At 36.6% G+C, this 14,399-nt stretch overlaps 1 protein-coding gene across 1 annotated transcript in view; it reads right to left on the reverse strand.

Annotated features, from left to right (window-relative positions):
* gbe1b (glucan (1,4-alpha-), branching enzyme 1b) overlaps positions 1-4,772 on the reverse strand; it is a 140,347-nt gene extending 135,575 nt beyond the window's left edge. Inside the window, exon 1 of the mRNA XM_079609304.1 lies at positions 4,451-4,772. Within this exon, the coding sequence (XP_079465430.1) occupies positions 4,451-4,548 (98 nt within the window). The 5' untranslated portion in view covers positions 4,549-4,772. The remainder of the gene's footprint in view (positions 1-4,450) is intronic.
* Between the last annotated feature and the right edge of the window lie 9,627 nt (positions 4,773-14,399).

A 14,399-nucleotide genomic window follows, 5' to 3' on the forward strand; every position in this document is an offset into this window, starting at 1 on the left:
GTGCATATGACAAAGTGCAAGGTCGAATCTGGCTTGCAACATTTTAAAACACTATTTAATTTAAATAAAAAAACAGCTGTTTCTCCAAAACATAAAAAAAATTATTCGTTTTTATGTACATTGAAATAATTCAATGAGAAATTATATATGACAAGGTGCAAGGTCGAATCTGGCTTGCAACATTTTAAAATACTATATTTATATTTTAAAAAAGCTGTTTCTCCTAAACATAAAAAAAATGTATTCGTTTTTATGTACATTGAAATAATTCAATGAGAAATTATTGGAAACATTCATATCAATTGGCAAATGCGAGTACTGGTTTGATACACTCTTGATATCTCTGAAATACAAGAGGAGACATGAGATTACTGGAGTCTGGATTAATGGTGAAATGTCTAAGTATAGAATTCACATAAAGGAAAAAAACATGCTTTGGTAAATCATAATTATGACATAAAAAATCAAAATAGACTAAAAGTCAATTATTTAAAGTCAATTTTCATAATTATTTGTCAATTATTTGTAATATTGTCAATGTCAACTTATGTCATAAGACTTTTTATCTCGTAATTTTTACTTTTTATATAAATTTTGTAGATGTCAACTTTGTCAAAATTGACTCTTATAATTTCAATGCATCTCATAATTGACATGTTCTCACAATTTCGACTTCTCAATTTCGACTTTTTGACTCATAGTTGAAACTTTTTATCTCCTAATTTCGAACCTTTTGTCATAACTATCACAACTGTCACAATTACGATTCACCAAAGCGACGTAAATGGGTTTCAATAGAGAAGTAAAAGGCTTCTGCAGAACTCTCAAATAGCCCTCTATAATTATCACTGCAATCTAGGAGAAACAATTGAGATATTTAAGAGTTCTCATTTGCAATTGCCCGTTCCTATGGGCTCTCTCATCCAGAGCAAACGAAAGTAGCACAGAAATATGAAATGTTATTAACCTTCATTTCAAAAGAGTTTTACGGAACACGCTAAGAAGACTATGGTCTCCTTAACAATCTTAGTTTCTTACATCCCATGTGGTTTTGCGGAGTCAATCCGTGACACACATTTCACACAACATTATTCCACTTTCGAAACCAGTTCCGCAGAGACGGGTAAAATTAGAAACCATGTACTATGTTTTTCAGATACCTCGATGGCTACCCCTCAAGACTTTGGTGTTAATTAAAACGATAATGAAGAACTCCATTTCACTTGTCAGTGGTCTCTGTGGCACTAATGAATGGAGAATGTCGAGTCATAAATATGCAGACTGTGCCATGCACGCTTAATGTGTGCAACAACGCAATTAGGTATTGTTATCATTATAATAAAAATGTAAAGACGGTGCCATAGGACCCTGTATATATATACCATGCATTAAAGTGACGAGTGGTGAGCGTACGGTTGCTGACAGTGCCACTCTTTGGATTGCTATTAAGTGTCATCTAATTGGTACAGAGCACTCCGAGTCTCCCGGCATAAGCAATCAGAATCTGGAGTACCAATTGTGCATCACTGTTCATACACTCAAATATAACACTGTTAAACTGTAACCATAATTATGAGTGACATTTTAATTAGAAATTCAAGGTGGTCACCTCAAGTCATCCATCACTTTCCTGTAGGTCTTTACGTATTAATATGTGCGGCTAATAATATTTCTCTTTCCATTCATTTTAAGCACCCTTGTATGGCTATTGAATGGAATAGCAGTGTAATGCATACTAGCACTGAATAAAAAAATAGGTACACGAGACTGTACAATTTATGCAGTTAGTACCGGTATGTTACATTGTTGTGTAGTCACATGATCTCATTACAGTGTAAATGTTGGGAGAATCCAGCGGGAACATTGACCCTTGCCATGTAACAGAGGCCAATAATAAATGCCGTCAGATGCCATTTAAATTCTTTCCACCAACAGCATGCACAGGATTGTGGGATGGGATATCATATCGTATCATTTCATATGTGAGATACATCTACAGTATGCTGCCTGAAAGCATCTTAAAAGACAGGATGTAGCATAAATATTAGATTTAAAAATATTAGCAACATTTATGCCATATATACAGAAAATCTGCAGCAGTGGTGGACAGTAACTGTAATGATTCGTTAAATATAGCGTTTTTCTCTGCACTTTACATATGTAAGGGGGGAATCTCTTCAACCACCACCAATGTGCAGCATCAACCTGGATATTGTGCCAGAACGGCCACCACACACAAGCGTATTGGTGGAGAGACGGAGTGTGTGATGAAGCCAATCAGTTTATATGGGGATTATTACTGTACGTTCACACCGCCGCCGGCGAGAGCGTCAAATTGGCCGGAAGCGGTCAGAGCGCAAGAGAGTCCCCGAATCTCACGGCGTCGATGGCAGGGCGGCGAGAGCGAATTTTGCCGCTCTCGCCGGCGGCGGTGTGAACGTACAGTTAGGAGGCCATGATGATGGACAGAGGGCACTAACTTCAAAGTAAAAACTTTTATTCCACAAATCTAAAAACATTAATGTGCCCACAAGTCCCTCATTAACAAATACATACATTATAACTTTTTTATTCTACATAATACAAGGTATCATCACTATTCACCAAAGACACAAAATTAGATTAAAGGCAGGAAACTATTTTTTGTTATGCTGGTTGAAAGTCAAAACAACACAATGTCCAACCTACCTGTCAACGTAAGTATTTTCATACTAGGGCCCTATAAAAATATAAAATTTCATACTAGGGCCCTATAAAACCATTTTATTTTTAGTCGTAAAAAGAGTGTTGCTTTTAATGTTAGCCTAATTATTCAAATATCAGAAATTACAGGAGTGGTGTGTCGCCCAGATTTGCTTCCCCCAGTCTGCATTTTCCCCAGACATACATTCTTCTCCCACACAAAAATAGAATTTCATTCCAAATATGTAAAATTCCGCGATATTCAGCGTTAACACTAGATTCCGCGTAAATTTGCAAACTCCGCGATTCTGTCCGTGATCGCGGAAATTATAGGGCCCCATTAAACCTCCGCTCTGCGCACCCTGCTCACGCAGACATCACACATCATAAGCGAGTTTCATGCTATGCAGAGTTAGACAGACGTCAGTCAGACGTCAGTCACCGAGCGCCACAACCGAAACTCCAGTCACCTTTTACAGTTCCTCGAACCAAAACAACAAGCTTATGCTACGTTCACGCCATGGCAACTGTAATTTGAAAGAGATGAAAATCTGTGACGTTATACTCGGAGCGGCTCGTGACTCGAATTCATGTTTTTTTATGGCAACACCGCAATGGCACTACTTTGGGACTCGGGCGCGCAATTAAACTGACAAATACATGCAAAAATGTGTCAAAATGTCCGTCTTAGGGACTTTTTAACTTAAACCTTTTGTCTTCAGTGAACATAAACAGCTGGGAAAGAAATCGAATGCTTGTCAGTGTATTAGGTCTGTGCATTTGGTCTTAAAGTGACAGCAGCCTAATAAACCCACTGCTCTCTGTCATGTTAATCAAACAAAATAAAATGAAATAATCATTCAATGCTCTTCACTGAATAACATTAGTAACTTTAATAAGAATCATTGTATATTTAATTCATACAGTAAAGACCATGACGTTTTTTATTTATTTATTATTTTTACATTTGATTAGTTTATTCAATGTCTGTATAGTAGGCTTTAAGTAGCAATCTAAATTGTTCATTTCATTCATAATTTCTGTTGTATTTGTCCTATTGTTTTTATTTTTTTATTGTTTTACTGACAGTTTCAACTCACTGTTGTTGATTTACAGTGAAACTGCTCTGACAGAACAGATTAAGGGGTTGATATTAATATCTTGTTATTTTGTTTTTTATGAGGGGGTGTCCATTTTACCCCAACCATACTGTAGTACCCTAAGTGTTGGCGTAATCTATAATCTTCCTTATGGACTAGTGCTGGCTAAAATTCATAATCATTCGATGTCAGACTAAGCTGTAACCGATTTAATACCTATTATTATTGCCATTGTTGTTATTGTTGCTGTATTGTACACTAGTGGGTGTGTGGCGTACGAGCGTGAGAACACGTGTCCATTGGCAGCCCTGACTGTGACGCACTTTTAAATCACTAATAAATGACTGTACTGCCTAAAGCATATTTGTGCTGGTCCTGGAGATGAAACGTGTTCATTGCAAAGAAGTGGACTGTCATATACCTTCCATATAGTAACCATCAGATGTATATTTACATATTCATTAGGGCACTCAAAGCACTTACACAGCCAGACAGCGAGCATACAGCAGCTGTCTCTTAATGGACACTACACTGATTTAATATAACAACTCATAAGCACCGGGTGTGAAGGGCTGACAGACAGACATGCGAGTCATTGTGCATTTGGGACGAGAAATGGACTATTACCCAGCGACAAGATGCAAATAACTCTTAAAAGAGCGTTTTACCTCCTCTGGAAGTCCTTTTCAAAGGGTTTGAGGTAAGGGTCCATTTGCAGAAGAGACTTCAAGTGAAGACTTGTAACATTATCCTCTGAATCTGCCATGTTCGCGCCAGACCAGAGCAATCGAGCAGCGAGGTCCTCGTTTATTTAAAGCCAAAGCGCGAGATTGCTGTGCTTTCACTATGTAGCAATAAGTAGCGGTTTGTGTTGCACTGTCATTTGAGACACATGTCATGTTTTTACGCCCTGCCCATGTCAAAACGAGAGGATGTGGCTTCCTGCGCTCACTTTTCATGTTTGTTTTTTAAATGACAGCGTGGTGCTTTAAGGGAACCGCGGAAGCGTTCAGGCAGTGGAGGATTTTGGGGGAGGCGGGTAGTCTAATCATTGAACCCTTTTTTGCCCTTGACAAAGTTCAACCCTCTTGCTTTATGACATGGACGGACCTTCTTCCGTCTACATCACTGTTATTGTAAATGTAAATGTATTATAGATATAAGAATGAAAAAAAAAAAATTGGTTAGTGTGCATGAATATCCTGGTGTGCAGGAATACTATCCTATGGCCTACCACACTCCATCTAAAGCTACTTAAAACATTTTTTTTTAAATAATAATTATAATAGTATAAATAACATATAGCATAGGCCTATAATTTATGTGAAGATATTTTTAAGTTCACTTAAATAAAATTTTTAAAACCCTATAGTAGATGTACAAAATGTACAATATACTGTTATGTTGAATGTCTATAATTAGGCTACTCATTTTGTCCCCAGAAATTGAGAAAAATATTTAATATTGATTTGATAGAGACATAAGTATTAGTATTTGTGACACTACTGTTCTTTATGTTTCTCCAATAATGTGGAGATTCAATATGAAATTATGAATGAATTACAATATAAAAACATATTACAAATGTGGATGTTAGGCACAAATAATCATGGTTAATTACAGAATTTGTTATTTTTCAAACAATTAACAGCACTAATATATATATATATATATATATATATATATATATATATATATATATATATATATATATATATATATATATATATATATATATTAGGTGATTACAGATTATTTACAAAGGTGACAAACTTAAAATGGTGTGTTTCAACTGTCTACTTTTGGAACCACTGTATTTTATATAATAAAAATGTATTATGAAATGTATTTATTTTATTTTATTTCATATAGGGCCTATTATTTATAAAGGTATTTATATAATATATATATGAAGACTTCAGATGCAAAAGCCTCTCAGTGCCATCTGAAGTGTGTGTGTGTGTGTGTGTGTGTGTGTGTGTGTGTGTGTGTGTGTGTGTGTGTGTGTGTGTGTGTGTGTGTGTGTGTGTGTGTGTGTGTGTGTGTGTGTGTGTGTGTGTGTGTGTTGTGTGTCTGTGTGTGTGTGTGTGTGTGTGTGTGTGTGTGTGTGTGTGTGTGTGTGTGTGTGTGATATATATGATACATTTGATTAATTATAATGAGTAACATGGCTATAACATAACTAACAATGTGTTAAGGTATAACAATAATGAAATATCTTTAGTTTTTTTATATAAAAGTAGAAGTTTGACGTAGAGGCTTTATAACGAGGGCAAGCACTTTTGGCCAGGTATTCATTCATTATTGATCTTTTTATCCTTCAGCATACTGAATAATGTGCAATATGTGACATGTCTAAAACACCACCATATGGTCTGGTTAGTTTCAAGGTTACATATAAAGATAAAGTGTGTATATTCATGTAAAATCCACGGAGCGAGAAAAAGCGACAGCTATTTCATCAGCGTATGGCCTTTCCACAGTAGGCAACAAAAAGTGGCATTTTTCCACCTATTTTAATGTAATTTTATCAACCACAAACCACAAAATTATTTTCTTTGTGTTGTTCTGGCCTTGAATCGATGTGTTATACAGTCTGCAAGAGTTCTGCAGTCACAAATGTGCCTGTTTACATTTTTCCACGTTACCGTTCATTGAACCTGGTTGTGCTCATAACTCAGATGGATCAGATCAGAGGTTTTTGAAAAGCCATAATATAAGTACCGTACACATCACAAATTAGAACTACTGAATATCATAAGTGAGCGAAAAAAAAAAAAAAAACTTGCACGCATGAAGATTTTCCAGTTTGACAAATAACTGAATTCAATTTACTCAAACTTCATATCCTGTATTCAGTCCTATTTCAGCTAATCTCTTTACTCAATATTGCAAAATAAGTGTTAAGAGGAAGATGGCATGGAAGTGAAACACATGATTAGAAATGAATGTAACATTCAAGACTTCACGTGGCTGCTGTTCATCTCATATCTGCTCATATTTGATAATATTGAAACACTTTTCAAAGCCCTGGACCCTCGGAGCAGTTCTCTTTTAACTTTGGTTGCATCACATTTTGATTTTGAAACAGTCCAGTATGATCAAATGCAGGAAAGTGTGTGGAGTTAAAACAGTATTAGACTCTCAGTAAGCGTGACTAACATCACAGAAGCTTTATCTTGTTTTCATTTGGTTTTAATCAACGTTCCTATGTTTAATTAATCACATTACAGAATTAAATTTGAAAACATGTTCATCTATTTTACAGCGCGTTTTTTTATTTTAAAATTATGATTTTATTTTTTTTGTGTAGAGGTGACATTCAGTGCAATGACATTCAAGCCACGGTTTCTTCTTTATATCTAGAATAAAAATGTCATATATAATCATATTTCAATTTTATTGGCATCGGAGGTCATTTAAACCTAAAGTGTATGCATTTAGATATCACAATGATAATATTCATGAAAATGGAAAATGAAAGTCAAGGTTGATATTATGAAAGAACAATATGTTTCTGCGAGTCAATGATTCTGAATTGATGAGTCTCTTTTTCAGCATGTGGAGGTTTAGATGAAAGTCAAGGCTGCAGAATATGTTATAAATTTAGGTTAGATGCAAAAACAAAAGTGGCAAGGTTAATGTTTTGATTCGTGGGCATTACTTTTTGATTTACCAATTACTCAAGTCTAAGGCGGAGGAAAGCCCAGAAAAAATGCGCATTTCATAAACAGTGATTCAACGGATGTTTAACTACAGGCTCATAATCTTTGACGAAACTGTCACAGTAAGAACATTAAATATGCACTGAGAAGTGATTTTCACAAGCAATATCATTATTATCACTTCTCTATTAATTTAGCATATTTAAGAATTTGATTGACACAGCGGACCTGAAAGAAAGTAACCTCGCAATCTCGCGTGCGCTTCGATAATTAATGTGTTAATGCGTTCAAATCTCTGATTTAATTAAACGTAATCGGTTGAACTTTCTGAAACTCTTCCTGACATTAATTTGTGTTGACGCACAGAAACGAAAAGATAATGTGAGAATGTTTTCGGTTCTCTGGAGGAAGCTTTTTTGCTTCCGGTGCATTAGAAACACAGTGAAAAGTTGCAGTTGGTGATGAGAGGAGGGGTGCCACTGTCTGTGTAAACACACTCTTATTGCTCAGGGCCATTGGGAAGAATAGTCAGTTTTCCTTTCCACCATCGACATTCCAGCAAAGTACAGGAAAAAAAGAGAAGCTAGAGTGTTGCTTGTCACAATGTTATGATGTTGTTATGAGTTGCTATGTGAGTTGCACAATGTTATGAGTGGCTATGTGGTTGCTAAGGTGTTCTGGGTGATTTTAGCATGTTGGCCATTTTTAAGTTATGTCTCAATTGTGAAATCCTTCCAGCGCCCTGAAACATTCGCTTAAACGTGAAACGTAAATAATGTGAGCCAACTCACGCGATAGACGTAGATGTATAAACATAGACATATACTGAACATTAACATTTAGAATTAATTTACGGCTGTAATGTTGCAGGTCATCGTAATTTACCTTGAAAAAAACATAAAAAAAATTGAATATCATTTCTGCTTTGTTCATAAATACCAGAAGTGACGTATACAACAAGGATGTTGTCATGTCACCATCAATGTGTAGTGAGCCAGGGTCCTTTCCATACCAGTGCCTGAATTAGTGTACACAATATAGGCTCCTGCTTGTTGAGACGCACCCTTAGTGTTTTAACACATTGCTTTACGGTTCGGTTCTCAGTGTTTTTAGCATGTTGCTAGGCAGTTTTCTGAGTGTTCATCATTAAGACCTTGGTAGTTTTTAATATGTTGCTATACAGTTCTTAGGTGTTTAGTGGTTACTAAGGTGTTCTCAGTGGTTTTTAGCATATTGCTAGGCAGTATAGGGTGCTTATCATTTGGAAGGCTGCATATCTCGGCTTCCATGTCATCAAGCCCCGTCAAAGGACATCTCAATTTAAAGGATCCTTTGAAGGCAGCCTTCGTTTTGTGTCGTTCATTCGGCCTGTTTGGAAGGATAAATCACGGCTATATCTGAAATTGCCCCCTATACCCTTAAATAGGGCACATTTTAAAGGGAAAGCCATTTGTAGTGGTGTCCGAAACCATAGTGGATGATATTGAGTGCCCTCATTCAATCCCACAATGCACCTCAATGTATGCTCAACGGCTAGAGAATACCCATAATGAATTCCCGTGTCTTGCCAGAAATTGGCGTCGCAGCTAAATAACCCATCCATCCATTTTCCAAACCGCTGGTCCAATGTGGCTACAGCATAATATCATACAGGTATAAATTCCTTTTTGCTTGATCATTCAATTGCATACATGCTAGTCAATCTTTTCATTACTAATGGAGCTGCCAGTTTGCTAAGTTTCAAATTATTAAACAGCAAGCTCAATGCAAATGCGGCGCACTTAGTGTCTGAATACAATTGGGCTCTGTTTGAATTTGCCCCCTACATTCTTATTCCTTACTCCACTTAATATAGTCCACTTGAAGGAGTGAATGAAAACGAGTGAGTGAATTCTTCACGTCCTCCAATCACCCACAATCCTTTGCACACATTCCAATTCACCAAAAAGAATTAGACGAAATGAATTGGCACTGAGCTTGTCCAATTTCAATACATAATGCAAGACAAAAAAAAAAAAAGGATTTTAAAGATATTTTATTGTTTTTTGTTTTAAATTAAACAAATGTAAACCACTGGGAGAACACAGATGGTGTCATTACCTGTACGGTAGCCTATATATATATATATAGAGGCAGTTAAAATAAAGGGTTAAAGTATTTTTTTAATTATATTTTTAATAGTAATTTTGCGTTGTGACCGCAAGGGTGGGAACATGTGTGACAAAGCCATGCGCACTTACTAGACCGTCTCATATAACGTTCAATTGCTGAGGAGGACTCAAGCCTACAAGCCTCTGAAAGATGGACTAGGAAGAACACAGTCTCACAAGGATGCAGTCTTCGTCTTGGGAAGCACCCGTAGCATGTTCTGAGTCTGTTTTTATCTTGTTGCTATTCGGTTCTAAGATGTTGTCAGTGGTTTCAATCCTTCAAAGTTAAGAAGGTCTATCAGATTTCCCCCCGTTTATTGTCCACCAAAAACAAAAGATCAGTTTAGAAAAGTAATAACACACCTCTCCTCAATAACTACAACCAACCAACATGCTTGTTGTATCACAATAACAAATTTGTATTTCACATTCTTTCTTTGAGCAGACTCACTTAAAAACAGCTTTAAAGTTCATCACATTTAGCCTTATGCTACTTTCACCAAGAGTGGCACTGTGCCTCTCTCTCCGATATGCACTAATGCACAGTCTGATCATACGAAATCACACAATAATATGCCCACATTTATACTTTATACACAGCAGCAATAGGCCTATGCTAAGCTTTTAAAAAATTGCACACCAGTAACATGTCAAAAGCAAGAATAATTACCACTGAGGAAACAGATATACTGTATATTTGTGTATTTTAATTAAATAATAGTAGCCTATTTTTAGCATAGGCCTACTAACATTATAGAATATTCAATTAACACAATAATCACATGGTAAATTAAGGAGGTTTGATCCGAAATGCCCTCAAAGCCAAATAAAGATGTTTGTGGAAACCAAAATGGTGCACTGTTCTCAAAAAACCCTTTTTACTGAAAATACTTTGACCTCTGGCTGAAATCTGTCTGATTGCCACGTGAACCTGTAGTGACCGTTCTTCCCTTCACTGAGTTCATGGACAGGACTCAGTAGAGCCCTCTGTGGGTGGTTTCTGGAACTAATCTTACAAAATCAGATCCTCATCACCTACAAAAGGCTTTTATCTGCATTTGAACCTGCATGTAAGTTTAGTTCATCATCTACAGGTTTAAAAACTATAGTCCATAAAATAAAACTCGTTTAAGTTAAATTAAAGCTAAAGTGTGTAAAGTAGACTTAATATGAAACAACTACACAAGTTCAAACAATATGTCTCTGTGAGGCTATCAAAACATTTAGCTGCATCTGACCCGCCTCACACAGCAACAGCGGCTCAACCAATGGCGTGTGTTTGGGGTGGAGCTATCTTTTTGTCTGACCAATGGCAGATAAACAGTGTTTCCTGAACATGTTTGAAAACAATCATTTTTGCAATTCCACTTCGTGCTGTTAGTGATTACTTCGCCTTTAAAAGACAAACTTTTTTTCATTATTAAAACCATTAAAGCCTTTAAATCCACTTTACGCACTTGAGGCCTGACCGCATTCAGGTCCAGTGCCACAGTCAAGACTCCTTCAGGAGCCTGGTCCTCTGTCCTTGAAATGAAACCCATGTACCCTTGCTGCATGACAAGTATGACACCTTATAATCTATGCAGAGCCGTGGAGTCAGGGCCAGTGGCTGGGAAGTCACTGTGTCGATTTATGCCAGCATTTGGTGGCTGACTGAGCGTGACGCCTCCTGGTTTTCAGAGAGGGTGGAGAGACACCAGACGGCTGCTGACAATATCGCCGGAGTTACCCAGCATGCCATGTTACCCATGAATCCCTGGAGCATGAAACCCTGGCCGGACGAGAAGGATGGACTGCTTGATACTTGTTGACATGTAGGGCTAAAGCGGGTCACTCAAACCCAGAATGGCCCGTCGGTTACCTTTTGGCTGCTGAGATGAAGATGAATCATAACATAGTGGTCAAAAGAGACATGCTGGACTCTTTAGAACTTGTCATGGATCAACAAGTCCATCATATTCTCACATACTGCATACAACAATTACAAACAATTAAGTAAAATACTGAAAAATAAAGTCGTCATTTTGACGTATATAAAGTCACATTATGAGATTTACAAAAAAAATTGAGATATAAATCAGAAAATAGAAGATGATCTCAATTGTGAGATAACGTCACAATTACGAGAAATAAAGTCATTTATTTCACAATATAATTACAACTTAGCGGTAATTCTCACAATTGTCACGCTGAAACCCGCGTCTCTATAGCACGCAGTGTGTTTATCGTGCAATTTATACGCGAAAATTTGTTTTTACGTGCATAGGATACGCATGGGTAGCTTTAGTAGTGGTGTGGGGTGCGTGTGTATTATACGTTTGGTTAGGATTAGTGGTGTGCGGTGCGTGTGTATTACACGCAATGAAGTGCGTATCAAATGCACGCGAAAACGTAAAAACTAATTTTCACGTATAAATTGCAAACACAATGCGTGCTATTTCATGAGATCACGCTGGTTGCAACAGTTGCAGTTTATTGTGCGCAAGCAAAACCAAGAAAGTGGACGTTTACTTCAAGTTTGAATTGCTCTGATAGTACAAAATATACTATCCTGTTTGATAAGAATATTTTTACATGACCAATAAGGATGTTGATCCAAGAATGTCCTCCTTGACTAAATCGTGTTGAAGGAATAGTTCACCCAACATAGTTTCAAACCTGTATGACTTTCTTCTGTAGAAAACCCAAAAAGTTAATGGTCAATGGAGTCAACACTTTTGTGTTGCGTAGAAGAGTAGGCATACGGTAAGTCATACACATTTCGAATGATATGAGGGTGAGTAAATAATGAAAGAACTATCCCTTTAAATGTCAGTCTCTTCTTTCCATAAAGCTTTCATATGGCTTCAGAAATTAAAAAGAGTGCACGAGTAAAATGGACTTTTTTTTATGACATTCTATTGGTGTATTTTTGTCATTTTGGATCTCCTCACTCAATTAAAGTATATTGAAAAAAGTGACCTAGATATTCTTAAAAAAATCACTTTTTGTGTTCCACAGAAAAAAGAAAGTACAAGTCATCCTAGTTTGTAATGGCATGATGGTATAATAATAATTTTAGGTGAAAAATCCCTTTTCATCACAGCTTTCCTCAAAACTTGTGGTTTTATAAATGAAATATAGAGCACAATCCGTATGGATCTTTTCTTCTTTTTCTTCTTCTTCTTCTTCTTCCCAGTCTTTGCTAATTTTATTTTATTTTAAAAAGTAGGTTTTTGAAACTTGAAAAAAGTTTTGTGCTTCACAAAAGAAAAAAAGTAATCCTGGCTTGGCACAACAAGAGAGTGAGTAAACAATGATGAAATGTTCATCTTTGGGTAGACTTACTATCCCTTTAAGCACAATATTCATTCTCTCCTTCAACTTTGAAGGCTCTAAGGCCAAACCAATACTTGGGTGGCAGGTGGACCGTTACATATGTGTGATCATCCTGATGCACAAATACCCATAATGACTCAGTTAACTGGAGGTGTTTTCAGATGATTGCAGCAGCTTCTGTTCGGATGGGCTAAGAGTACATTGAGTCACTCTCTGTGATTTGTGGGATAGAGTGTTCTTTTGGACTGACAGCTTTTTTAAACAGAAGCTCCTGCTGCCGGGGTTGAGCAGTCTTCGCCGACCTGCTTTAAGGAAAAACAGCCTCCTGTTTGTTGATCACCATATCCCAGCCATCAATCACCATCCCCACGCATATGGGAGTGGGCTTATCGCTGAATGGAGCTGAGGCATCTCTGTATTTTCTCTGACAGGAAAAACAGATAAAACACATGGTGTAGTGTATGGCTCTTAATTGTACATATAGATGCAATATGTGGTTAATTAGCAGTAATATATCTTCAGAGATCTGACAACCTATCCTTTTTCCCTTTCATTTCTTTTTCGAAGGATAAAGTGATTTCATTAATTTAATAGTCAATAGATTACATTGCTTAAATAAAATGAATGATTAACCAATTCATTAATTGCATATTTGCTAAATAAATAAATAAATGGAAGCCAGTTTTTGCTTCAGAGTGAAAAAAGTACAGAATAAGAAATAAATGCACAATTGTGATTGAAAAATGGTCATATTTTGAGATAAAGTCACAGTTACGAAACATGCAGTCATGTTTTGAGAAATAAAGTCATAATTGTGGGACTGAAAGTCATTGACTGCAGACTTGCAAAAACACAAAGGTACACTGAAAAAAAAATTGGTGTAGAAACAATGTTCAATCATTTGCTAGTAAATTTCACAAATGTTTGCAAAGAAACAGCAAGTAGCAAATTGCAATATATACAAGGAATTTTAAGTAGATTTCTTGTACAGCATACTTTAGTAATCGTCACTTTAATCTTCATCAACAACTTAGATAAATTTTACTGTATTCTTTTTTACCGTGTAATGGGTAGGCTGTCACGGTTGGTTGTTGTAATATGCATGAAGGCGAGGAATCAAGCAAATCAAGTGATTATTAACTTCAAAAAAGGAACACTCAGGAGATCGCAGGAGTAAACTACTGGGCTTCAAGCACAGCTGCACTACTTCCTGAACTTTAGCCAGCTCCTTTGTTTCCTGTCTGCCATTATTGGACAAACTGATTACAATAACCAACACCAATAACCAACACCAATAATCAGACACACCTGGATTAATCAGTTTGTCCAATAATGGCAGACAGGAAACATAGGAGCTGGCTAAAGTTCAGGAAGTAGTGCAGCTGTGCATAAAGCCCATTCTCAACCACACTGAACAAACCGGACACATCAGGAACTATGGAAACATATAGGGCTTAAATACACGAGGTGCGTAATCAATGTCA

This window comes from Phoxinus phoxinus, assembly GCF_949152265.1.
Source record: "Phoxinus phoxinus genome assembly, chromosome: 4".
Classification (NCBI taxonomy): Eukaryota; Metazoa; Chordata; class Actinopteri; order Cypriniformes; family Leuciscidae; genus Phoxinus; species Phoxinus phoxinus.